Below are 26,809 nucleotides of genomic sequence, written 5' to 3' on the forward strand. Positions count from 1 at the left end.
AGCCGGCTTGCTCGGGGTCGGGGGCTAAATTTAATCTTGAACAACAGGTCAGAATTCGTGTCATACCCTGTATCTAGGTGAGCCGTGACCTTTGACACAATGTCAATGTGACAATAGAAGAGCAGAGAGACAGAAAAATACAGCCATATGCCCCAATTGTATATAAATTATATTGTATAAACATATACAGATTGTCCATACAGATTGGACAAAATTACATTTTATTCATTAACAAAAAGTTGTGTGTGTGTGTAATTTGTATGTTTTTCACACCATATCATACTACTTTGGTTATTTCAAAATATTTTATTGAGGGACTAGCCTAGAGGCATAATATAAAAGTCTGTAAGTGCACCGCCAAAAAGGCAAATAAATACACACTCAGAAATGACATACAAGCAAAGGAATAGTTTGAAACTTCACTCATTTCGATTGTTCCACTTCCACACATAATCAAACATACAAAACAACAACAAAACTACTGACTTTTTCAGGATGGCCTACCATTTAAGTAGCCTATGTATGTATAAACTGTATGTGCACTGCACTTCTGTCTAATATAAAACTTAGAAAAATAATTTAAGGCAAGTATAGAAACCACACGACAACAAAGTGCAAATAACAGTTTCGACACTACTGTTCGCAAGTAGAGTTCAGACCATATTGTATTCACATCGGTCCATTCTGCTCTAAGTACATTTTGGACAGCGAGGCTGCCATCGACTTTGCCAGCTCCTCGTCACGCTTTCTCTGTACGTGTGAGTCATGGCACCAGTCCTCATACTCTGGGTTGGGAAGGCACCGGTCCAACAGAACATCATAGTGACCATTGCTCAGCCAGCTCAACCAGATGGCCGCTTTGGATACGTCCTCCTCTCCGAGATAATGCACCATGGTGGACACGGTGGGACTCTCCAGGCTCCCCCCGGTTGTCAGGTAGATGTTGACGTTGAGCATCTGGCTCATGGCCAGCAGCTCTGGGTAACCGGCCCAGGCGGCGTCCTGCGCCGCGTTGATCAGGAACTCTCCGGCGTCCCCCTCGATGATGGGGTTGAACTCCTCCAAGTGGTCGGCTATGTGGTGCATGGTCTGCTCCCGCAGCTCCTTGTGCCCGGACTGCTCTCCGTATGTGGCCTTGCTCACGGCTCTGTACAGACAGTTGCCATCTGGGATGATGTGGAATCTGTACTTACGCCTTTGCCGGAGATACTTGTCCTGTTTCTCCACTTCTGCCAAGTACCGAGTCACTTTGTCATCGATGCCAGCTTTCTGTGCTGCTGTGCCCCTCTGTACTGGTGACTCCTCCCGCAGGACACTGAGCTCGAAGACCTGTGGATCGGTGGAAGGGATGCCCTGCTGACACTTGTCAATGTGGGCATTTTCTTCCATGGGGGCGTCTCTTTTAGGCCTACTTGCGGTCAGCGGTCTCACCATCACCGGGTGCAGTGATGAGTTTGGATCATCCCTGTTGTGGAGCAAATGCTTTCCAGAAACTTCAACCTCCTCCTCGCCTGGAAGATTTTCCAGTGCCCTCTTAATGTTCTTGCAGTTATAAAAGTCTAACTCTGGGCAGTCCGTGAAATCATCTGCTCCGTTGAACAGTTGATCTATCAAATTCAAAACCATGCCAGTCTCATTACATGCTGTGCTTTCGCCACACTGAGAGGCTGATTCAGGAGACAGCTTGGTCCTCGACTCCCTCACAATGCGTATCGGTACAGAGTGCTCAACTCCATCGGAGCGACAAATTTTGATTTCAGCCGTCGAAGTGAAGTAAACTGGCTTCAGCGACGCAGCTTCATAACACGCAAACGCAGGCATGTTTGCGGAAGGCTGTGATTCTATTACCCGATCTCCGTTGATCGCTGCGGAAGGTGTGTCTTTTGTTGTGCGTTGTTGTTGGTCCGCTTTGTTAGCCGCGGATCTTGATGTTGTTGTCGCAGTCGAGGAGCGGTCAGATCCGTTCGATATTGTCACAGAAACTTCGCGACAACACTTGGGATAGTGTGTCAGCGCACTGTTGTACAACCGCATTTCGAGACACTCCTTTATACTAAACGCTACGGCCCTCGGGAGAGTTACGGAAAGATGACAACGATATCTAAAAATAACACCATGTCATCGATAACAGCAACGATGTGGGGGTACGTCTCCATGGACCCGACTCGAGTCTTGATCCCGTCCGTTGTTACAGAGTAGACGTAGAGTCAGACAGACGGGTTTAGCCACCTTGCGTCATTGCTGCGATGCCCCCTAATTTTAGCCTTGAAAAGTGTAACCGGACCCTCTCCTCTTTCGGGTCTTGTTATGGGGTCATAGCCCACTCAACTACATAACTACTGAAGCGGTCGCCCCGCGACGAGAATGCAAAGGATGTGATGTGTCACAAGTACGCGGATCTCATTCTCAAAGCTTCCCCCCATAGCTCCATTCGGCCGCGTCTGGGTGGCGTCGTTGTATTGGAATGTGTGAAGTCTGCCAACAACTATAGCTACATCACAGTCACACTCACACACAGGCACTTTTACGAATAAAACAAACCCCCCACCACGTATTTATATATGGTTGCCGACAGAGAAAGAAAATCTACAACAATTCCAGTCAGATATCGCGTAAAAGTTAGTTTTAATCACACACGCACGGCACAGGCTGCTACATTCTTCCATGGTGGGATAGTCTATTCGACAGGAGCTAATTTGGGATCGTCAACAAACTAACTAAGTAGCATAGGCCTCTCCATTGTTAGTGTGTGACTGTGTGTGTGCGCGCGCCCGCGCGTGTGAGTGTGTATACAGGCAGTTTTTTCGAAATGTCATACAGCGTGTCAGCGTCTAAACATGAACATGGAGAACGATATGTGCACATTGTGCAGGGAGCCTGTTCTTTTTAGATTTATTTTTATTTATAGGCTATATTATATATTTATTTTTTAGTTTTAAATTATCCGAATACTGCATTGTTAATTAGTTTTTATGCACAGCTTTACAGTTAACCGGTATCTGATCTCTACCAGATCTATCTACCAGAGAGCAGATTAGGGAAACAGGAGTCAGGGACAAGGTCATTATGAATTTATAAGAAGCTGAGTTAGTGGAATGGAGTCAAGGTGACAGGCAGTGCTGAAAGATCACTAGATCAGTGTCCTCCAAACAGCTCCCACCCTTCTTAGTATATATATATTTATTTTTACACAGATTGAGATAGATTTTTTTAAAGTAAATATTTAAGAATGTAAATAAAAAAAACCCTGTGTTAATCCACAATAGAAACAAGTCCCCAGGGCCAGGACCTTTTTGTGTTATCCTTTTAGCCTTAATGTCTTACTGTGCACATGCTGTTTAGTCAATCAATCAATCAATCAATCAATCAATCAATCAATCAATGTTTTATAATAATGTTTAGATAAATGTGTAGTACTGTTTTAAATAACTCCTTGCAGGCCTTTAGAGTCAAATGTCCCTGGCCGGGCTGGCCCTGCATTATTATTGTCTTACCTATAGAGGGAATGCGCATGCATAAAGTCAATGGCAGATCGAGTGGCAAATCGAGTGGCAAAGTGAGTTTAACGTCGTTTAATGCAATCACAATGGACTTTTCTGTTTGGATGTATGGACTGTCAAGGCCAGAAAGTAGTTTTTTTGCACTCAGTAGACGTTCCCGCATAATTTCCTGGTTTGATGATGATGTCACGCGCATACCCTCTATAGTAGGCAGCCGCCGACCAGGCCTACTATACAGTCATACTATACACACATACCTCACTTGGCTGAGGTGTGTAGTCTCTCCTCTCTGAACAATCCTCCCGTCTCTCCTCATAAATTCTGGGGCTGTGTGGAGTGTGGACTTCAGACCTGATGGGGAGGGGAGCACCACATAATTGTAGGGAGACAGAGACAGATGAAAGGAAACATAAGGAAAGAGACAGAGGTCAACATACATTCATGTAATTTACAAAAAAATAAAACTAAAGAGACTGAGAACAATATTCTGTATGAATGGCACATGGCTGCAGTAACCTTTAGAATTGATTTTAAGATTATTTTTTGTTTAGCTTTTAAAGGCCTGGCACCTCTAGGCTCTAGCTGAGCTGCTGGAACCCCATATGCCTGAGGAACAGCCTCCCATGGGGACCTCAGGCATGCTATCTCCATAACCATTTCAATCTACATAAAAAAATCTCACTGATAGTTTTGCTGTCTTGTCAGTTTATTATTTACTGTTTGATTTTAAGTTAAGAACTTTGTATCTTTGTTTAAAAAGGTGATATATCCTACAGTTTATTATTATTATTACAGTAATACTGTAATAATAATTACAGTACATTTTTAATACCAGACTTTTATTTGTGTTTCTACATTGTGGTATTGATACTATTACTTAAGTACTATTCTTCCACCACTGGCAGCAGTCAGTGCCAAGTGTACCGCAAGAAAAGCAGTGAGTGGCAATACTCCAAAGCAGCATTACTAAAATGTTTTGTACATATTCAGCAAACCAGCGAAACGGATTGCGGAAAGTTGTGGATGCTAATACAGTTGTATGTATCACCACGTTATTTGACCAAGAACAGGGTGATTAAGACATGGAGGAAATCCCTACAGAGACGTTTGATGTTTGTGATGACAGAGTAAATGGTTTGTGAACAATGTTGCACACTGACAAGTGCAGCATTATGCCACCCTCACCTGTTCCCAAAACCTCTCCCAGTGGTTCAGAAGTGAGGCCTCCAGCACATCCTTTGGTACTGGCACAGTAGTGGGGTTCACTATGGCCAAATTCCAATACCCCAAATCTCGGCCACTCGCTCACTCACACTCGATCACTCCAGCATGGCGTGTTATGGTGAAATTGGTGACCTGACGAAATATGTGACCATCTTGTGGACTTCACACAACTTATATAGAGGACTTTAAGTACGTGGCCTAAATACAGTCAGGATGAACGATTTACATTCGGACACTGACATTATGTGATTGTCTACACGGTTGTTACATATTTCAGCAGGTCACCAATTTCACCGTAACACCACCATGCTGGTGTGAGCGAGCGAGTGGCCGAGATTTGGGGTATTGGAATTTGGCTTATGTGTTTTTGTTCAAAGGTCCTGTACAGGTCCTGAGGAAGCTTGCAGAGCTGTAGGAGAATTGCAAACAGACAGTCAGAGCAAAGAACTCTGCAAGTCACCCCCAGCTGACCATTCCCTTCCTCAGACCAGATCTGTAGAAGTGGAAGGAAAATGTACAGCTCTGCCATCTGCTGGAAAGGAATAGGTGATGCAAGTCAACCTGGGCAAGCAGCTGTGCTGCTTTCCAACTGAGGTCACACAGACAATGCTAAAACCGGACATTTTGATGTGGTCCGCAGCTGCCAAGGGGGTCCTCATCATCAAGCTCACTGCCCCCTGGGAGGAGGGAATACCAGCAGCATATGAGTTCAAGCGGTTTAACCATCCACACGGTGGAAGTCGGATGCAGGTGTAGCAGAGTGGCTCACAGCCTCAGCCTGGTGACCTAAAAGCCTAATATCTCCACCGGGATATAAAGAATTTCCTTTAGTCAAGTGGATAAGATATTTGTTTTCCACGTAGGAGACCCTGGTTCGAATCCCGGGCGTTACACAGGGGCTTTGTGGGCAGATTGGTGATCCAGCTTCTCTCTGAGCTGGAATGACAGGGGCAAACCAGCAGAGGACCATCAAGGAGCTGGCGGAGGAGGTGGAGAAAGCTACTGGTTGTGGCTACGGAGGAGGTAGGCTATAGCAGTGATTTCCAAACGTTTTAGCTTGAGACATCCCAAAAGAGAAATGTGACATTTCCCCAGGACCCTCGCTAGTGAAAATAGCCGATCTACAAGCTTGTGAGCTTGTAGATGGGCTATATGAAACAAAAAATAAAGGGATGTTTAGTTGTGACCCATACATGACGGCGAGCGGCCCGGAAGAGAATTTCCAATTCATTTTTCCCATAGAAAAGTATCAGAAAGTATTTATTTAAAGACCTGTAAGCCTCAGACAAAGCCAACTCGGATGGTGACAAAGCATGACAATAAACACAATTATCTAGGCCGAACAAATAATTAAAAAGAAAAACAACAAAAAGGGCCCTTTTTTTCTTCTTTCTAATTATTTTTTCGGCCAAAAAAAATGTGTTTGTCATGAGTTTAACTTAAAAAGTGGAATGTTATCTGTCTATGTTAATAACACCTAGTGTCACAGAAACTGATAAATGTTGTGAAACTGTGACTGTCCAGCTCTTCTACTGTTTTTTTTATGCCTCAGGTATGACTGATATCAGCCTTCTGTGTGAAGGGGTCAGGGGAAGAGGACCATCTTATCCTCTCCACATCTGAGATCTTGAAGTTTGTGGCGACAGGTCCATTGTCCATAGGGGTTCAACTGCACCTCAAGCCTAATTCACACTGGTCTGATTATCCAAACTAAAGGGTAAATGTGTTAAGTGTGCATTACAGCCAGGGAGAGTTAAGAAGCTGCATGTATAGGCCTATCTCACAGCATTTCCCCGCCCCCTTTTTACGCCCCCTTTTGGAGCTAGTGGTGTTATTTTTTTTGCGGTCCATAGGCTTCCATGTTAAAAGAGGTATTTTTCACAAGCCACAAACTACCGTTTTGTAAAGGTAGGGTTTATTCTACTTATTTGAGTTGTTATACCATTGTGTTTTCTTCATATTATTATCGGTCTTTGACATTTTAACATTAGGAAATGTACTTAGATTCTCCAGAGAAAATGTAATGTAAATGCCTAATGTTAAATGACACTTGGAAAGGGGGCTGTGAGATAGGCCTATAGCATAAAACAAGCACCCAAGTGCAAATGATTATCGATTTCAAACGAAGGGGTATTTATTTGCCATGGTTCAATTAAATCAATCAATCAATCAATCATTATCTGCACTTTTTTTTAACCATACACAACTGAGGTGATGATATAAGATCCTGCCAAGATACCCATGGGTGGTGGTTTCCATACACGCGTATGGAAGTATAGTTATACACCTTGTATTGGTCGTAATGTCTGCTGACTTTTGTTGCAACATGTGTGCAAATGTTTATTTTGGCTAAGTAGTAGTAGTAATAGTATAGAAACAAAACTAAATTGTGCTGGTCTACCAAACCAAACCATTTTATATTTTGTTGGCGATATAAAACGTCATATTCAAACAATATAAAGGTGCAATTTATTGATTGAATACATTATTAAGTTTGCAAATAGTAGGCCTATAATTTATTATACAATGATGCTAACACAAAAAGCCCGGCCTAAGGGCTTGTTTCCATTGTGGACGGTCCCCCAAATCCCCAATATGCCCCCAATATGTTAAAAATAAATAAAAGGAACAGTGGCATTTATGACCACCAGAGAGCATCCAAAGACCTCATCTGAAACCGCGGGACAGAGGGTGTTCAGAGAATTACCAGCAACACACGTGTGGGGGAGACATTTGACTTTGACAAATAAAATGCGTGCAAAGGGACGCTAAGGCAGCTGTCGCAAGGTTGTGCGCCGCATACAAATGAGCCCATTGATTAGGCTATCCTGTAGCGTAGCCAACAGCCCAGACTACAACTGTAGTCTATACAGATCTGACTAGAAGAAAAACGTACCAATGTTGGTGTTGTGTCATTTTTCCACTCGGTTTTAAAAGGGGAAAGTGCTCTCTTTACATTTTTTTAAAGGGATAGGCTACACTGTTATGAAATATACTATTGTCCATATATGAAGTGAATCATAATCCATTTTCACACATTGGAAATGTAGGCTATGCATTGTCAAGTGTGAAACCAATTTATCACAATCTCCAATACCGCAGGATTTTCTGTCGTCACGATCGGTTTATTTATTAATTGAGGTGGCGCCTGTTGTTTTTGTTAAATCGTATGAATGTACATTGTGTATATACAGGCAATGCATGTAAGTGCAACATTGCATCGTTTGTCTTGCAAACCTCGTTGCAGACAGTTCTAGCGCAGTGTGATTGTGTTGTGTTGTGTTGTGTGTACTACATGTCAGTGTATAACAAGCAGCGAGCCATGCTGATGTCAGAGATTTTTCCTCCTGCCCTCTACAGTGGGAGGATCTTTGTGCGTTGAGTCACGCAGCTGTCAAAGATAGCTGTCACCCAGTTCCATGATCAAACACATTCAATGAGAAAGGCTTTAGCCAAGAAAAGCGCACTGACTTCTCAGGTATCCACAGAAAGTCGCTCATACACAAACGAATTAAAATCCCCCAAAGAATTTGGGATTTCTTTTGGACGGGACGATTGAGGAATTTCGACTATTCGGATACACGCTGTTGGATATCTGGAGACAAAAAAAAAGAAGAAAAAAGGACACTCGGACTAAAACAGAAGAAATTTGTCCTACTGCGTTTCACTCGTGGCTTTAACGTGAAATAAAGGGAAATTTGTACGGATATGAAGACAAAAAAGGGTATGTAATCTTTTTTCCCCCCAACGTCTTAACAAAATCAATGACATAACTGTGTGTCTGCTAGGCACACCGTACTAAACGGTTTTTTCCCAATGCAAACCATGCAGCCTATTGTTTCCGTTCCAGACTAAACAGGGCTTTCTCTCCCATGTGCTGGCGGCTTGTCAAAAAATCTTAACGTTTTCTTATACGGTTTTCCGTCACATAGAAGAATTACTTAAACGGAGCCTTAGGCCTACCACAATAATATCACTTTTTAATCAAGTTTAATTATCCCCCGACACAATTTTTAATTGGGTCAACTTTGGGCAGTTGAGTTGACGAGAAAGGTCAAAAGTTATTTCACTAAATCTTTTTATGTTAAAAGTTTCTCTTCGGCTGTAGCCAGAGGGGGATGAAGCACAAAAAGCAGCCACTTTTACGAATTGGTTGAAAAGTTATGTGGCTTTTTTGCTGTGATAGTGTGTCTTCGTGCACGCTCGCCTTCCCCCGCTGTGCATGCTTACACAGTCGTGTTATATTCTTATCATAGCGTTCCCACGTTACCATTGGAAACAAATGTCGCACACTAAAAGTGCTGCCTCATTAATGTGGACGGACATTTAGGCTAATGTTGACGCTGACCTCGTTGTGTTGTGTGTTTGCTTTCATTCTGAGCGAGACTGCAGCGCTCCACTTACATTCTTTGACCTCGTGGTGCTGAGCTCACACAATAGAAACTCCTCACAAGTTCTTTAAAAGTTGACAAAACGCACTGTTTGTGACCCTGCGAACTCCTTTTCTTTCACACGTTCGCACCGCGGACGGACACGGCTGAAGCCATTCGGGTATTTTCTACCGTAAAAACTTTTAAAACGGCTACAAAGGAACCATGAAGCCAATATTCTTTTGTTTAGTCTCGAGACGTTGATTTGCAACAGGTCTCCCCTCCCCCTTCCCCTCTCTCTCCCAGCCTACGTAATTACCTCATCCTGTTCCACGCTCTATTCATTTCCCACCAGTTTGCCTACAGCACAATGAGCACATTGCAGATTACACATGACTTAAAATTAAAAACTTTAGTTGAATCTTGTTTTTTCATGGCGCCACCACAAGTCAGTTACCAACATGGATAGTTACAGGTAGGCTGTGTAACACAAGACTTGACACTGACATTACTTTAAATGCCCCAAAGAAAACACTAACAAGTGCAGCTACTCGTACCTACTGCCAAGGGGGTACTGCCAGGTACTTAAAAAGTTGTTGGTACTATCAACTGAATAAATTATAGGGTACATTGTTCTGTCATAGTTCATCTTGATTAGAAAGACTATGTCTTGATAAGTAGACCTAATCTATGCCACATGGTGCACAGCTGTTGTGTTGTTCTGGAGGAAATCCCCTTATATTTGTTCCAGCAGTCACCTCACAGTGCTCTCTTCATTTAAACATGATGAAAGGTGTGCTGCTTGCTTGGCCTGCACAATAGAGAGACCTGGCTAGTATTTGTCTAGGCAGGTTTTATAACTGACAACAAGGGTTGGATCAGCCTTTGTGATGCCCCCCCTCCTGCTCCTCACACCCTCCCTCCCTCCATATATGATGTGAATCACATGGCTGAACCTGACAGCTTTCCTCTGACACATCAGCTGCCTCGCAGACAGCAAGCGTTTGTTTGGCAGACGGCCGGGAAAGAGCGGGTGGGAGCCTGACAAGAGGCTGGCTGGCATAAAGGCATATAACAACCGTACACCGCCACTTCCTGTTCTCATAACATTGTGTCTTCTCTTGCCATGCGTGCACCACATGCAGGTTTGATGATGTTGTCCGGGAGTGAGACTGATGATGAGGATAGCCTGGATGCACCCCTGGACTTGTCGTCGAGCACGGGGAGCAGTGGCAAGAGGAAACGCAGGGGGAACCTGCCCAAGGAGTCGGTTCAGATCCTCAGGGACTGGTTGTATGAGCACCGCTATAATGCTTACCCCTCAGAGCAGGAGAAAGCCCTCCTGTCCAAGCAGACTCAACTCTCAACACTACAGGTATGGACAAAGATTATAATATGGCAAAGAAAGTAGATGAAGCCTAGTGTTGCTGCTTGCTGAAAACAGCAGATGTTCAACTCTATGGAAAGGGAAATTGTGGACATTTATTAACTCACCTTTCTTATTGGAAGGGTGCTTTTGAAAGTAAACAAGAAAAGAAGGGCACAGGGAACATTATTTCCACTGTCTCAATCATTTCCTGTCTCACTGACAGGAATGATGTGACACATATGACACATAAACAATGAGCCGAAAGTCATAGCCCAGCTAAGCTTGATGTTGCAACTTTCAGGTCAGCTAGCTAAACAACAAAGCCAGCTCCACTCACTCACTCACTCATTCCCAGTGTGCTGTGGGCTCGGTTGAGGCTCTCTGGGACAGGAATTTCCCTCCCTCCAGCCCCTTTCCATCCCAGCTGTCTGGGAACAATGCAGAGTCATTTACATAGTCAGAGTTTACAGGCCTCCCTCCACCAGTTCCTCCGTCAGACCCACAATGGACAGAAACACAGACACAATGTTGAAAGAATTAGCAATTACTTAATTGAGCAGTGTTTGAACAGCAAAAAAAAGAAATAAAAAATGGGAAGCATTCACAAGTCATAAATATATGTAAGATTAAAAGATACTATTTGATAAGGTTATTATCCAATGATAAGCTTTGATTTACATTTTAAATTTTACTTTGAGAGATATGGTTATGACATATGAACACAGTTAAAATGGACATACAGGAAAATGCAGTGTGAAAAACGAATGTTCAAACAAGTAACTATTGATATGCATGCAATGTCAGCCAAAATGTAATAAAGCATTTTGTTTAATTACAAATTCCCTATTGAATAAAACAAGTGCAAACAAACTGCACCTGCTGCAGTGTGAGACCACAATCAACCTTCAGTCTGTTAAAGGGATTTATATATTTTTTAAAACAGTTACAAGTCTATTACTGAGCCGCAGCAAGATTGAGTTATCAACTTTTGGACATTTTCTCAGGTGTGCAACTGGTTCATCAACGCGAGGCGGCGACTTCTCCCGGAGATGCTGCGAAAAGACGGCAAAGACCCCAACCAGTTTACCATCTCCAGAAAAGGCAGCAAGGCTGGTGACAGCTTCTCTGACAGCTCCCAGTCTCCCAAGCATGCCAGCACCGCCACGGGCATAGAGGAGAGCTACGACAAGCGGGCCCTGCATCCCTCCAGCTTTGAATCCACCTTGTCCGGTGTCTTGAGGAAGGCCATGTCTCCATCTGCGCCCTCCCCCACTTCCACCTCCGCTTCCTCCTCCCCGGGGCCCCTGCCCACTCGCCCGTCCGTCATCTGTCACACCACTGTCACCACGGTGATGCAGGCCAGTCCCACAGCGGCACTCCCTTCTGTCTCTGTGGGAATAAACACTGACAGGGTGACCGAGCTGTTGTATTCTGCACAGGCCCTGGGGCTGTTCAGGTTCAAGGAGGAGCCAGGCAGCCCGCCAGTTGCAACCACTAGCACCCTCCCCAACAGCACCAGCATGGAGGGCAACCTGAGCCCCCGCAGCGGGCTGTTCAACACCCCTCCCCCCACCCCCCCAGACCTCACACAAGACTTCAGCGGCTTCCAGCTCCTGGTGGATGTGGCGCTTAAACAGGCTGCGGAGATGGAGCTACAAGCCAAACAACTGGTCTCTTAAAACGTTGCAAAGTGACAGGGAGGGAAAAGAGGAGCCTCATTGACGTCTCTCAACAAGACAGAGCTCCTCCGATTTCAGAGACTTGGGGCTGTCTATTTTTGGTATACCAATCAAATTGATGAGGATGTTTTTTTATTGGAAAGAAAGGAGAAAAAAAACTATCAAGGTGCCTTGGCTGTTAGTTGTTTATTGATTTCATATACATGCGTATGTATCTACATGTGTACATTATTTGCACACGGGACCAAAAAAATGTTAGATAAAATGCTGCCTGTCTTATGTCTTTCCTTTATATTATATATCATTTTAGAGAAAGGAGCAAGAGGTAGAGGCTTTCCTTCCTCGGAAGACCAATGTCGAGTAGAATTGGTTCAATCTTCCGGATGCATTTTCCCGTTTTACATTTCAGAGAACAGTTCATGATAGGTCTGTCTGCCTCATCTGTTTGCACACTAAAGGCAGAGGAAGGTCATCTCAGTGTCTTAAACATACTTTGCTGTCGGCATCTATGACGAACTTATTCACTACTGTAGTAAATGTTATGTTTTCATATGTTTGTAGTTTTGTTTTTGTAATTTACTTTTACATTTTTTGCTATTTTAAAAGAAGAAAAACTCTCCTGTACTTTGTTTCATTCACGTTTTCCCCCCTGAGGGATATTTCAGATGACCAATGTAGCAGGTTCTTAGTATGAGCCTTTACCCCATCACACAAGTGTAGCGACGGCCAGTGGACTGGAGGAGGAACAACACTACAAACGTCTGTTTTGCATTTAACGACCAGACAAAGACAGCATTTTGAAATCACAGAGAAAAGACGACAAAAAAGAGAGAAACATTTTTATGTACAAAAGGACCATGTGTATAATGTGACACGATGCCCAATGATGTGATTTCTTTTCATACTGTGCAATGTTTGTGGCAAATAGGGGTCACATGGGATTCAAATAAATAAAAGTTTTGTTCTTTTTTTTTCTACAACTTGGCACTGGTTTCTTTCCCCACTCCGTCCGGTACATTCCACTGTGGTGTTCCAGGATAGACGACTATTCAGGTCTCTTTGAAGAGTAGATCTGAGCCCATTTACACAGGCTGACTTTTCTTGAACCTTGTGTTACCAGTTACCAGTGTTGCCTTCAGGGAGAGGAAAACCGTATCGAGTTGATGTCATTAAAAACAAAAAAGTATGAGATGACTGTGGAGAACATGTTTCCACAGGCTACCCAGTTAGATGTTGGAAAGATATTCCTGTGAGTGTATGAGAGAGCAGGAGGTTTACAACATCTTCAGACACTTAGCATAATCCTGCATAAATTAACATCTACCAAAAGCAGACGTCAGCGGTTTCCTGCCAAACAGAGGTGTTTTATGTGTGTGTGCGTCTCAATGGAGTCAATGTAAGGCATCTACTCGGAGCATGCTGGCCGGGGTATTCCCGCTCTTTAAAGGTGAGGCAGACAGCTGTTACAGACTGCTACGTGCTACCACACCCCTATATTCTGTCCTATTAGCCTTGATTTATTGTTATTTACCAGTAACTCCTTGCATTTAAACCCCATTATACTTAGGGTTAACTGGCGAGTTAGGTTGTAGAGCTTTTCTCCAAGTGTTGGAGAAATGTACTTAATTTTGGTTGAAAGTGTGCCTATGAGTATGACATGCCCAGAATGGGGACACTAGGGTTCATGTGGTTAATGTTTATCTAGATTAGTTTGTTTTGAATGGAAATACAATACTGTAGTATAAATTATTTGACCTTTTGTTGAATAGTATTTGACAAATGATTTAACGGCAATCCATGTCACAACATTCCAACTAAGTTGAAACGGCATCCTACGACGACAGTTAGGAATTTGTTCAGTTGACTACATCCAAATAATCATTGAGGCAATCATTGATTGAATGCAATTATACAAATTAAATGAATGCAACCATACAACTGAATTTGTTGAAATTATGTTCTGTGTGGGATCCCCAGGAATACTAGCATTTGTCAAAAGCTGATGGGGATCCTAGTATAATTATATCCTAGTATATAATTAAATAACTGATATTGATCTGAAATGGAATATTCTACAAAAGGGCAGGGGCATTACTGAGCATTAGCATATGCAGCAAACACTTTGCAGACACTGGTTGCCAAAACAATGACAGATAGCTGCTGCCGTTTTGAGGGAGGTCACCCTGGAGGATGTGAGCACTAATGGGGGGTCAGAATACACCCCCAGGCACAGAGGACGGTTGCTGGCCTACTGTAGTGACTAGTGAGCCCTCTGAAGGACAGAATGATCTGGAGCCAGGGCACCCACTGAACTCCGGCCCGCTGAGGTCAGCATGCCTCCTCTGAGCTAGCTTGATTGATGTGTGAATGATGATGACTCTCCGGCAGGACTGTGTGCAAGGGTGACGAGGCTATGGCAAGGCCAAAAGTGCTGTCTAATTATGGGGCCCGCCCCATGTGGAAGGGAAATGCCCTAAAAACACTCTGTGCTGGCCTTGTAATCTGTTTAATTATATTATAATTGAAAGCACATGTTGGGAGAAGGAGCAGAAACAAACAACACAGAAGCATTATGGCAATGACATTTATTTTTTAAATAGTTTTTTAATGCCTATAAGAATTTCATACACGTGCCATCACATCAACAGTGTAATAACAGTAATTACAAAATGTATATCTGCTTAATATGTTATTTGATTGTTTTAATATTTCTGTTTACATTTACATAGGGAAACATTCATTTATGTACAAATGTTCAATTTAACGATTTCTTCTTATAATATAACTATATCACAAACCTCCGAAATGCCAGGATTGTTTAAGTGTCTTTAGTTTGGCAATACAACAAAATCCAACATTCGTTTCTATTTCAACTCCCTGCTATATCAAGGGTATTATATTGATATGTTAATATAATGAACATAAATATAATTGGACAGACAATTCAATCAATTTAAATACAAGTTCAAAATGAAAAATAAAATACTAAAATGACCGAACTAATGGCATAAAGGTAGAACTATTGTTACTTTTAAGTATTCACTCTAAAATTCATAATTACCACCTAAAGGAAATGTAAATCATCTGTCGGGTGAACACCTGTTACTGTCCACAACGGTTACGTTCCAGGATTCAACTAAAAAAATGGCAAAATTAGTGGAGTTTTGATGTTTTTGTGTGAGGCTGTATACTATAGTATGATCAAGTTGGGCACTAATTTACGAAAGAACATAAAATATGGAGATAGGCGGTTTCTGCCCAACAGCAACAAAATAATACAGTGAGTTCACTTCATTGCATGAGTCCCATCACAAACAAACTGGACATTGTTTAGCTATTGAATAATGGCAATACCGGGCTTTTGTTATACAGAGGACTGGATGACACATCAAATTCTTGGTACTCCGTTATCAAAACTACTGTGTGACAGTAAAGTGGCGTCAAGCCCGATTTACACTTTGTCCTACGACGGAGTCGCGTGCCAAAATAGTCGATCTACAAGCTCATGTGTCGCGATGCTTCGCGTCGTGAGCTTGAAGATCTGCCATTTCCTTTGCGTGTGACTCACGTTGTCTGGAGTATAAATTAAGCATAAGATTGTCTCCACATTCAAGCAGCTGACAAACATCTTGTTGAGGATAAACCGGCTGGGGGCTGAGGTCTTTAAGAGAAGAATCATTCCCAATTTTGGACTGCAAGCAATACTAATTCCCTCACCTACGGTATAACCTCCGCCTGACTTATCCAGGTGACTTTGAGTTTATATATACAGTTAGTGACCAAGCCTATGGGTCACATACAGCCACATAAAGTTACACAAATAATTTGTTCTCGCTCTCTATCACTCTCACGCACGCACACGGCACGCGCGCACACACACACTCACACTCACACTCACACTCACACACATCTTCCCCTGAGGCTGTTGTTGTGCTCAACTATCTAAGAAATTAAGGCTGATCACTGAAATAAAAAGACATAAAGGTGCTTGTCATGCAAAACAAATAAGGTATAAACTATAAACACAGTATAGGGCCTTGTTGTCAGTGCATAATCATAGTCACAGCCCGTTTCCAATTAAATAAATACAATATTAGAAATAGAAAACATTGGAAATTGAATTCTATATGACCTTCGGACAACTGCCTCATTTGGAGGCAAATAAGAGTTCCACACACAGTGAGAAGGAAAGAGTCATTTGAAATACTGTCACTGTGTGAAAATGGCATAATAAAATATGGTACCATTACAGTCATTGTGCCAAATGTGAGTAGATTACCTTTATATTTGTATTATTATAAGAAAGGATAAGAGTAAAAATAATAATAATGGGAAAGACAAAAATATATCGATTAGCTTGTTACAGCATGCACGTGGATGTCATAAATATGTTCTTTATACAAACATGAATTTTGCTCAGATTAAAATGGGGGATGGGATCAGTGGCTTGTATATAGTTCAACAATACTGCTACTTGACTCGTTAAGAACATGAATGAGGCCCCCTTCAGACCTAGAAAAATAGGAAAATAGCTTCTTCACGCGCACACACACATACACGCGCACACACACACAGACACACACGCGCGCGCACGCGCACACACACACACACGCACGCACGCACACGCACACACACAGCATTTTTGCAGCACTGAATCGTGTATTGCACTCTCTGAGAGCAAATAGCAAAACCACAAAGTCTCCTGGCCGCCACCCAATCTCACCTGGGGGAGCAGCGACTGACCCTTTGACCCCTCATCTATGCGATCTGCCTCCCTCCGCAACTACAAAGAACATTTTCAGACAGAGAGAGTATTGTCACTATTATGCATGCAATATGATTTCTGCTGCTACATGAACAGACCAGCACTTAAGCACTCATTCTCTCCCTAGTGACACACGCTCTTCTTTACTATGACAAATTAAATGTTTTTTTGTTTAATTGTATATTCTTTAATGTATGTCTGCTATCTTGTCTAAAGAAAACTACAACAGTGCAATTTGAGAAAACAAGTAATAAAGGTAAAGTGAACATATATAGCTTTTTAAATACACCCGAGACTTGATATCCTTGATCATAACACATCATATTTGAACGTGTACAAGCTTTTGTCAGCTATACCGTTACCATTTTACGAGAACATCTCTCTGCATTTAAATCAGTAGCTTCACATAATTTTCAGTCACTTTGTGCATGTCTGTATCTGTGTGTGTGTGTGTGTGTGTGTGTGTGTGTGTGTGTGTGTGTTTTGTGCATACAGTAGCGGGTAGCCTACTTTACCAAGCACTATTTGCAAATAAAGTTTACTATTTTCTTCTAGCAAGCAGGTCCAAATTAAATGGTTCCACCAGAAAAAAACTATATTCAATGAGCTCCCGAGAGTTTAGACAGCCAGAGGAAAGTATAGGGCTAATTTATATTTTATGTATGACCCATCACTTCCCTGACAATCTGTACATCTTGTATGATGAAGTTATGCTTAATTCAGAATGCTGATTCCATTACTTTCCTTTGATTGAAACCGTACCTGACACTGATATTAGTCTTAATGCGGTTAAAAAACTATTGCTATTTGCACTTAAAAACAAATACTGCGGATGATAGCATGTGTCTGTTTAGTGCCTGCACAGTAGTATACACTGCAAGATGAGCGTTCATTTTTTAACAATTAAAATAACACTCAGTCTTGCAGTGTGTGTGTCCTGGGTTACCAGGAGAGTGAAAGGCTGCCTGACAGAAGATACAGTGTTACACATTGTGGCCTTACAGTGTTGGTCCACACACACACACACACACACGCACGCACGCACACACACACGCACGCACGTACGCACGCACGCACGCACGCACACAAAGTAAAATCCAGATTGTTAAATTAACTCAGAGTTTTACTGTGCCTGCGCAGGTGCATGCACACTCACCCACACTCACTCACTCATTCAAGCTCCATCACTTTCCTTCTCTCTCTCTCTCTGTCACGTGCACACACACGCGCACACACACCCTGTCTCATCTCTCCTCCCAATAGTACGTTGCTCTGTTGTCTTTTCTGTGCAGCAGAAACCTGATCCGCGCTGCATCGCTGTAGTGCTACATACACCTGGGCTGCTTTGTGATAGCAGGTCACTTGACGGAGTATTGGTGGAGGGAGGGTAGAAAAAGGGCAGGGAGGGGTTCATACAAGGTATGTACCTCTTTGGGAGTTCAGTGAGGAGCAGCTGGGGCAGTGTGGTGGGAGCGAGGTGGTGTTGGCGGGGTGTGTGTGTGTGTGTTAGGGCTTTCAATTCTAGTGATTTTTACTAGTTGACTAGTTGTCTAGTTTACTAGTCGACTAGTTGTTTAACTACCTATTCTGTAAAAAAAAAAAAACGGGAAAAACGCTTTTTTTCTTTTTCTTATCAACTAGTACCAGCAAGGTCAACTAGTGGATTTACTAGTCGACTAGTTGAATAGACGACTAGTTGCTTAAAGCCCTAGTGTATGTGTGTGTGTGTGTGTGTGTGTGGGAGGGGGGGGGGGTGCTACATCAAAGCTGGGAGAGCGTAATGATTATATTAAATAAATAAATAAATGTACAATTCCATGACGGACCCCACCCTACTGTGGGAAATCAACAGAGATGGTGATTATGTTACACTTAGCACACAGCCCTTGCCATTCAGTGCTGCTGTGTGACCTGACAGTATCTTGGGCACACACACACACACACACACACACACACACACACACACACACACACACACACACACACACACACACACACACACACACACACACACACACACACACACACACACACACACACACACACACACACACACACACACACACACACACACACACACACACACACACACACACACACACACACACACAGTGCAGGTGTGTGTCTAGGTGTCACAAGTGCAGGTATATTTGTGCCTGTGTGTGTGTGTGTGTGTGTGTGTGTGTGTGTGTGTGTGTGTGTGTGTGTGTGTGTGCGTGCGTGCATGCACGCGTGCGTGACGGTGTGGGTTTGGGGCAGGGGGGGTTGGGTCTAAATATATTTCAGTGTCTCATAATCTGGTCTGAGCCTCGGGGATATAGATCTCGATACTGTCTGCACTCTCTGTGGCAGAGCTCTGTCGAGCCGAGGCGGCTCGCTTGGCTGCGAGCAGGCGTTTGCGGGCCTCCAGTCGCTGGCGTTCGGAGCTCTCCAGGGAACGGTCCCTAGCCAGGGGGGGGTGTTGGCCCCTCAGGGGCTTCTTTGGCACGGGAGGGGGCATCCTTCTCTCCTGGACAGGAACGACAAATAGTCTTAAAAAAAATACAGGACCGCCTTGCGCGCTCACACCCCCGTGGCAAGACACACAGCAGCCGAGCAACACAACAGCAGCCATTTTGAATGGGGGGTTAGAAGGATAAGCGAAAAAAGCGCTTCCACTGGCGTAATGTGAGAGAGCATGCAGGCATTTCAAATGAGGTTATGGTTCACAGTGGCGGGCAGCCATTTGTTTGTGAGGAAAAGAGCATGGCGGTGATTTTGTGTGAGGTATAAGTGGCCTTTGGATGCCGGACAGGCCCCAACGGTGCGTGTGGCGAAGCTTCGCAACAACCAACAGCTCACTGTTGACAACAAAACAGAACAGACAAACACAGGGTGTGACGTCAGGCAGACCACATGACAATAAATAAACAAAGCGCCACAAGCATGCGATACAACGTTAATTTGGCATCACACACAGCCATTGAGTACAGAAGTCCTGACGTCACTCGCTCATCCCTGGGTCACGGTTTTGTTTCCCCATTCTGAGTCCCCATAGACGTGTTTAATATTGTGGCACAGAAGAATTATTGTTGACCAAACATAAACAAAGGGAGGTGGCTCAGTGACAGTCACTCATATTTGATACAGTTTGTTTCAGGCAAAAAGTTTATTAATTCGGTGGCGGTAACGGTAGCGCTTTCTCGCCATCAGTTGATGGTTCATATCTTTATGAGTCAAACCACCGGGCTCATTTGTTTATTTTTGGAACACAGTTCTTATATTCTGTGATATTAAACACATCTATAGGATATAGATATGGAATAGAATGGGGAAACAAAACCGTGACCCAGGTAGGATGTGTGAATTACATCAGAGTTTCGGTATACTCTACGAGAGCTTACAATACAAATGACAAATTAATTCTGGTGAGCGTGAGCAGGTTACCAACACGGAAAGATGAATTCTATTAGTGTGAACTGAAGCTGCATGAAAGCGATACATTGTGTCTCATGTTGTGCACCTGGATCACCGGAGGGTCCAGAGGCTTCCAGTTGTTGGCTTTGAGTTGATGGAGCTCGTCGAACTTCAGGCTAATGTTCTCAATGGACAACTGGAGCATATCCCAGAATCCTGCCAGGTCCTGTGAGCTGGGCCGCGGATGGGCATTCGGGCTCTAGATAAACAGACGCACGCACGCACGCACACACACACATGAAAACAGTGAGTCAATTTCACCTGCTTAACCCATATTCTCAAGACATTTCCCCCCTTTTTGTTCATGTGAGACTGAGACAGCAGTGTGTATCATGTCCAGTCTACAGGCTCAGTGAATGAGAGCCGACATCGACCTGTCAGTGTGATTTGTGCAGTATGATGATGTCAGTGTGGGGGAGGGGAGAGAGAACGGAGGATAGTGTGTGTGTGTGTGTGTGTGTGTGTGTGGTGGGAGGAAAGGGGGGGGGGGCATGCGGTGGATGAGGTGACATACCAGATTCTCCTCACACAGCTCCCGGAACTGCTGGAACTTCTGGGACATCAGCAGCTGGGCGCTCCCCACTGCACTGCGGATCTTCCCCAGGACTGCAGAAAGACAGGCGCACACAGCGCGTGCACACACGCACGCACGCACACACACACACCAGATGCAATTATTCACGGAGCTGCATACTGTAGTGCACTGCAGGCATGCTGTATCTGACAGTCAGGGAGGGAAGGTGCATTTGTAATATAATAGCACAAAGCGCATAGAAGACCCTTTTTATCTGTGCCCTGCAGGGATGAAAGTATTTAGAACACACATATTATGCACTCACATTCTTATGTGTTAATGTCCAGATTTGTGAAGATTTTCACAAATCTTCAAAATAAAATAAAATAAACAAGCCAATACAATACAAAATCACGATACATTGTGAGCTTGACCAATTTTTTAAAAACCTCAAGACATTTGCCTATATAATGAGTAATGACATGAACCAAAGTAGGGCGGCCAGTGTCAAAGTGGTTGGAATGTTGTTCTTCAAGTAAAAGAAGGAAGAAACTTCAAAAGTCAGACAATCAATATGATACGTTTCATTGCATCAATATTGCAGATATACGGTAGTTCGGGAAGGTTAATGTATAATATAGCGACTGTTAATTGTCTCTCTAAGACTCGATCTCTACGAACGCAAAGCAAGTCTTCACCCCTTTGTTATGCGCGCGCGCGTGTGTGTGTGCGTGTTCATGTGCGCGCATGTGTGTGTGTACATGCGTGCATGTGTGATCGTGGTGTCTAATGCCCCAGGGACACAACGTTGAGGCATAACTCTGTTCTTCACTTTCTGGGACAGGGCTTCTCTATAGTCTGCACACTGGTTGCATACTTACAGTCTACGATATATTCCTAGTGCAAGACAAAATCAGCTGTGTGATAAAATATAGACAGAATGCCTCGGGCATGAGTCATGACCACTCAAAGAACAAGACATTGGATATAAATAAATCTGTGTGTGTGTGTGTGTGTGCGTGCGTGCGTGCGTGCGTGCGTGCGTGCGTGCGTGCGTGCGTGCGTGCGTGCGTGCGTGCGTGTGTGTGTTACATGAAGATCAAAGTGGGCTGGGTGAATTGAGTGGTAGTGTGAGAGGTCATTACACAGTATATCTAGATGTGAGGCCACTGTATGCTCGGCGGCAGCAGACTGTTGATAAGAATGAACAGCATGTCTGTGGACTGTGCGGAGCCCAGAGGGTCTGGGGATAGGACAACCCAGCTATTGTAGTCCAATCTCATGAAGACCATGATTGGATGTCAAGAAGGAGTGAAGAGGGGACAGAAAGACAGTGGATAAGAGAAACAGAATGGAGTAGACTGAGTAAGAGAAAGTGGGGGAGTCTGACTCAACAACGCAAAGAAACAGTAATGTCCCGACTCCCGGTCACATTCAGCATGTGTGACAGTGATGCTTTGTGAATAACTCATCCAAATAATCAAGACTGTCATCAATAATCAAGACGGATTTGCTTCGGAAAAAATTGTCACTTTGTCAGTTAGATACCAGTTAGTCATAGTTTTAGTCACCATAGCTTTGTTTTTATTTATTTAGTTTTCGTCATTGAAAAAAAGGTAGTCGTAGTCGGCAAATATTTGTCATTGAATTTTAAGCCCAAACAACACCGGTAGGGACTCCTTGGGACAAAACCGTTTTAAGGTCAACCACACCAATGCAACTCATTGCAACTCAAAGAGCTGCATTGGTGTGGTTGACCTTAAAAAAACGTCTAGTCCCGAGGGACCCTTTAGTGTGGTTTGGGCTTTAGACGACTTTAGAACTCAACACTGGCCTCTCTACTCACTCTCATCGGGCAGTGCGTTCTCCTCCATGTCCTGCTGCATCTGTCTGCACCAGCCCTCCATGCGCTCCGCCTCGGCCGCCAGCAGCTTGAGGAACCAGCCGCCGTCGCGGGAGCACACCGAGCCCGAGCGGCCTGTCCTGGCGACGCCGCCGTCCACGGGCTCATCCTCGGCGACGCTGTCCATCCAGGGGTCCGGCGGGGGCAGGATGGACGGGTCGAAGCCCGCCTCGCTGTACTCGTCCGCGGCGCAGGCGTGGTAGTGGTTCCCCGAGCCTTGGATGCTGACGGTGGGCGTGGTGGTGGTGGAGGATGAGGAGGAGGAGGCGTCGCGGGAATGAAGCCGCGGCATGGTGGCACAGTGGTGCAGCGGCGGCGGGCAGTCGGCGGGGTCGTCCAGGTCGGCCTGCACGGCCGTGGTCACGCTGTTGGAGCGCGTCATGCGCCGATAGCTGAGGAGGAAGAGGAGGAGAGAGAAGAGGATGAGGAGGATGAGGATGAGGAGGAAGAGGAGGGAGAAGAGGAGGATGAGGAGGAAGAGGATGAGGAGGAAGAGGATGAGGAGGATGAGGGAGAAGAGGATGAGGAGGAAGAGGATGATGAGGAAGAAGAGGAGGAAGAGGAAGAAGAGGAGGAAGAGAAGGAAGGAGGAGGAGGATGAGGAGGAAGAGAAGGAAGGAGGAGGAGGATGAGGAGGAAGAGGAGGATGAGGAGGAAGAGAAGGAAGGAGGAGGAGGATGAGGAGGATGAGGAGGAAGAGGAGGATGAGGAGGAAGAGAAGGAAGGAGGAGGAGGATGAGGAGGATGAGGAGGAAGAGGATGAGGAGGAAGAGGAGGATGAGGAGGAAGAGGATAAGGAGGAAGAGGAGGATGAGGAGGAAGAGGATAAGGAGGAAGAAGAGGAGGAGGAAGAAGAGGAGGAGGAAGAGGATGAGGAGGAAGAAGAGGAGGAGCATGAGGAGGAAGAGGAGGAAGAGGACGAGGAGGAAGAAGATGAGGAGGAACAAGAGGATGAGTAGGAAGGAGGAGGAGACAGAGGAGGCGTCAGTGGTGGAAAAGGACTCACTATTTATTTTTACTTAAGTAAAAGTATCAATACTGCAATATAGAAATACTCTGTTACAAGTAAAAGTCTGGAATTCAAAATGTACTTGAATAAAAGTAGGCCTATAAAAGTATTGGCATCAAAATGTACTTAAAGTACCAAAAGTACTCCCTAGTAACTAAAGTTTTCAAATAAAATTTAGTGGAGTAAGAGTACAATATTTGGATCCGAGATGTGGTGGAATAGAAGTAAAAGTATTGGAAATTGGACTCAAGAAAAGTAAAAAAAAAAAAAAAAAGAAGAAAAACCTCAACATTGTACTTAAGTACAGTACTTAAGTAAATGTACTTAGTTACTTTACACCACTGGGCGTCAGTTAAGCCTGAGCCAGTCGTGCGGCCACGCGGCTCAACCAAACAAATCACCGGTTCGGTCAAAGATAGTGAAGAAACTAAACGGGACAATAGAGAGAACAAGAGAGACCCTTTTTTTGGGACGTATACTGTACGACGCGCTTCCCTCTGGACTCTGTTTCTAATAGAGAGAGACCACACACAGAGCCCATATTTGAAAGCTTTGTTTTGGAGACAAGAGTGGGGTTTGTGTGTGTGTGTGTGTGTGTGTGTGTGTGTGTGTGTGTGTGTGTGTGTGTGTGTGTGTGTGTGTGTGTGTGTGTGTGTGCGTGCATGCGTGCATGCGTGCCTGCGTGCGTGCGCGTGCCTGTGTGAGCGTGTGTGTGTGTTTCTTGTCACCTGGGTAATTCAGAGGCAATGGAGTGTGCATTCATCTGTCACCCGGGAGCCGCCACTCTGGGCCTGATGCATGTATGCACCACCCACCCTTCCACTGACACACACAAACGCACATGTCAACGCACACACCTGGGAGCCTGCTCTGCGTTCTAATGCCGGGTGTGACATTTTGTCGGTCCTAACGGCTTTGTGAGCCCCCATGTCTGATGGTCTTTGTCAAAGTCAGACAGACAGACAGACAGACAGACAGACAGACAGACATACAGACAGACAGACAGACAGACAGACAGACAGACAGACAGACAGACAGACAGACAGACAGACAGACAGACAGACAGACAGACAGACAGACAGACAGACAGACAGACAGACAGACAGACACAGACACACAGACACACACACACACGCTTGTCCTATTCTTTAGAGCGGCTCACCACCACAGTGATGAATGGGAGGCCAGAAGGGAGGGGAGTGAAAGACGGGCCAAAAGTCTGCACAGTGATCAGACAGCGATGCACTCACTTGCACATTACTATAGAACATCTTGTACTTAACACCAGCACATACGTGAGCACGTTGCTCATCCTCTTTCACACACAGATAATAGTACATAAAAGCAGCATTGCACAGACCTTTTTTAGACTGCACTACTGCTGAACCACCATGTAAGATTATGTAGACACTTATCATTAGTGTTGCGTTGGCTATTCAAATATAGCAGATAGGACAAGCTTGCAAGCACGTCACTTTTGAAAAGAATCGTGAAAATTGTTTAAATAATTTTGAATTACTAAAAAGTTTGAGGACTACCGATTGAGAAGGCATGTGTAGAATCACACTCAGGTCTTAATGGGTTAAAACAGACGGTCATCACTAGAAGAAATGCAATGCTAACATTGCTGGTGTTTGTGTTATCCTGCAAACATAAACATACGCACGCACGCACACGCACATGCACACGCACGCACGCACGCACGCACGCACGCACACACACACACACACACACACACACACACACACACACACACACACACACACACACACACACACACACACACACACACACACACACACACACACACACACACACACACACACACACACACACACACACACACACACACACACACACACACACACACACACACACTTGAACCTTTTTTTGAACCCGCCCATCTGTCTCACCCCATCTCCGGTCACTCAGTACTCCTACACCACTCTAACCATTCATCTCCACCTCCCTTTCCTCATTCATCTTTCCTCTTCCATGGAGAGAGAGAGAGAGAGAGAGAGAGAGAGAGAGAGAGAGAGAGAGAGCAAGGATATAGCTTCGGGTAGATCAAACAGATTGCGGGTGAATGAGTGGGTGTGTGAGTGAGAGAGAGACCCCGTACGGACAGCTACACTGTTTGCGTGTGCGTGTGTGTGTGTGTGTGTGTGCGCGCGTGCGTGCGTGCGTGCGTGTGCACAGCAGTTAAAGAGTAACTCCTCTTAAGCAGGTGTTCCAGTCTAATGACGTCAGTCTGCTTTCTATCAGGCCCGCTTAACGACTTCCTGCAGGGCGGCCGAGACAGAACAAGGCCAAACATAGCCCAGAGAGAGAGAGAGAGAGTAATAGATTAAAGGGACGCGAGCAGCAGAAATGCAGAAGCAGAATGAAGGAGAAGAGGGACTGAGGGATGTTTTTGGTACGTTCATGTGGAGTGTCATCATGGCGGTGCGCTGTAAATCACATCTGAGCTATACAGACTACAGTTAGTACAGTACACGGAGGCCTACATTCCACATTGTCGCCGTTGGGCAGAAACCTTGCATGTACATATCATATCTTTGGTTTTATTTCGTCCAATGCCACTGTCATCAACTTTCACTACCGTTTGAAACATTTAAAAAATGTTTGCCTATAATGTTTTGCCGAAGTGTGGAGACGGCGGGTTAGAAGTACTTAACCCATTTAGGCCTGACGTCGACATTTAAAAAATGTCTTCAAAATCCTGACAGTTTTCTGAAAAACCTTATGTTTCTGTATCAGTGGTGCACAATATTTCATGTCAAGGACCCCAAAAATTATATGTAATATGCCTCCGCCCTCCATCTGAAAATATGTTGTTCCAGGGACCTCCCCAGAAGCAAAGATTTGAGTTAAAATGTTCACTCTGTAATAATATATATTATTCATTTTGAGGCACAGTTTTACAATTTTTCAAAAATAGCAGACCTACAAGTTCATAGCGCGGCACTCGGTGCCGCGCTATGAACTTGTAGATCTGCTATTTTTCAATAGCTAAAGTA

At 44.3% G+C, this 26,809-nt stretch overlaps 3 protein-coding genes and 1 long non-coding RNA gene across 6 annotated transcripts in view; 1 reads left to right on the plus strand and 3 right to left on the minus strand.

The window, feature by feature from the left end:
* Positions 1-297: 297 nt before the first annotated feature.
* otud1 (OTU deubiquitinase 1) lies at positions 298-2,672 on the minus strand. Its single transcript, XM_079489630.1, has one exon. The coding sequence runs from the start codon at positions 2,032-2,034 to the stop codon at positions 670-672; it is 1,365 nt and encodes a 454-aa protein (XP_079345756.1). The 5' UTR covers positions 2,035-2,672; the 3' UTR covers positions 298-669.
* A 5,344-nt stretch (positions 2,673-8,016) lies between these two features.
* tgif1 (TGFB-induced factor homeobox 1) lies at positions 8,017-13,375 on the plus strand. Its single transcript, XM_079490062.1, has 3 exons — positions 8,017-8,448; positions 10,240-10,469; positions 11,468-13,375. Exons 1-3 carry the CDS (start codon positions 8,433-8,435, stop codon positions 12,140-12,142), a joined length of 921 nt encoding a protein of 306 aa, XP_079346188.1. The 5' UTR covers positions 8,017-8,432; the 3' UTR covers positions 12,143-13,375.
* Positions 13,376-14,710: 1,335 nt separating this feature from the next.
* LOC306913055 lies at positions 14,711-18,603 on the minus strand. The gene is made up of 2 exons (XR_013788472.1): positions 17,450-18,603; positions 14,711-17,416 (listed from the first exon to the last, which is right to left on the minus strand). It is a non-coding gene; the product is annotated as an uncharacterized lncRNA (long non-coding RNA).
* Positions 18,604-19,026: 423 nt separating this feature from the next.
* Positions 19,027-26,809, minus strand: part of dlgap1b (discs, large homolog-associated protein 1b) — a 181,322-nt gene continuing 173,539 nt past the window's right edge. For 2 of the 3 annotated variants that reach the window (XM_079490055.1, XM_079490056.1), the window contains 4 exons: positions 22,724-23,172; positions 20,878-20,969; positions 20,410-20,562; positions 19,027-19,416 (listed from right to left, as the gene is read on the minus strand). In XM_079490055.1, coding sequence (XP_079346181.1) covers positions 19,198-19,416; positions 20,410-20,562; positions 20,878-20,969; positions 22,724-23,172 — 913 coding nt within the window. In that variant the 3' untranslated portion in view covers positions 19,027-19,197. Of the gene's footprint in view, positions 19,748-20,409; positions 20,563-20,877; positions 20,970-22,723; positions 23,173-26,809 lie in introns of all 3 variants that reach the window. The other variant, XM_079490057.1, reaches the window with a different exon arrangement.

The sequence above is a fragment of the Electrona antarctica genome (assembly GCF_951216825.1).
Source record: "Electrona antarctica genome assembly, chromosome: 20".
Lineage (NCBI taxonomy): Eukaryota > Metazoa > Chordata > Actinopteri > Myctophiformes > Myctophidae > Electrona > Electrona antarctica.

Excerpts from the sequence above, each read along its gene's own strand:
- tgif1 (XM_079490062.1), top strand. Across the intron at positions 10,470-11,467 it reads CTCAACTCTCAACACTACAG|GTGTGCAACTGGTTCATCAA; the intron begins GTATGGACAAAG and ends ACATTTTCTCAG.
- otud1 (XM_079489630.1), bottom strand. The coding sequence starts at position 2,034 with ATGCGGTTGTACAACAGTGCGCTGACACACTATCCCAAGTGTTGTCGC.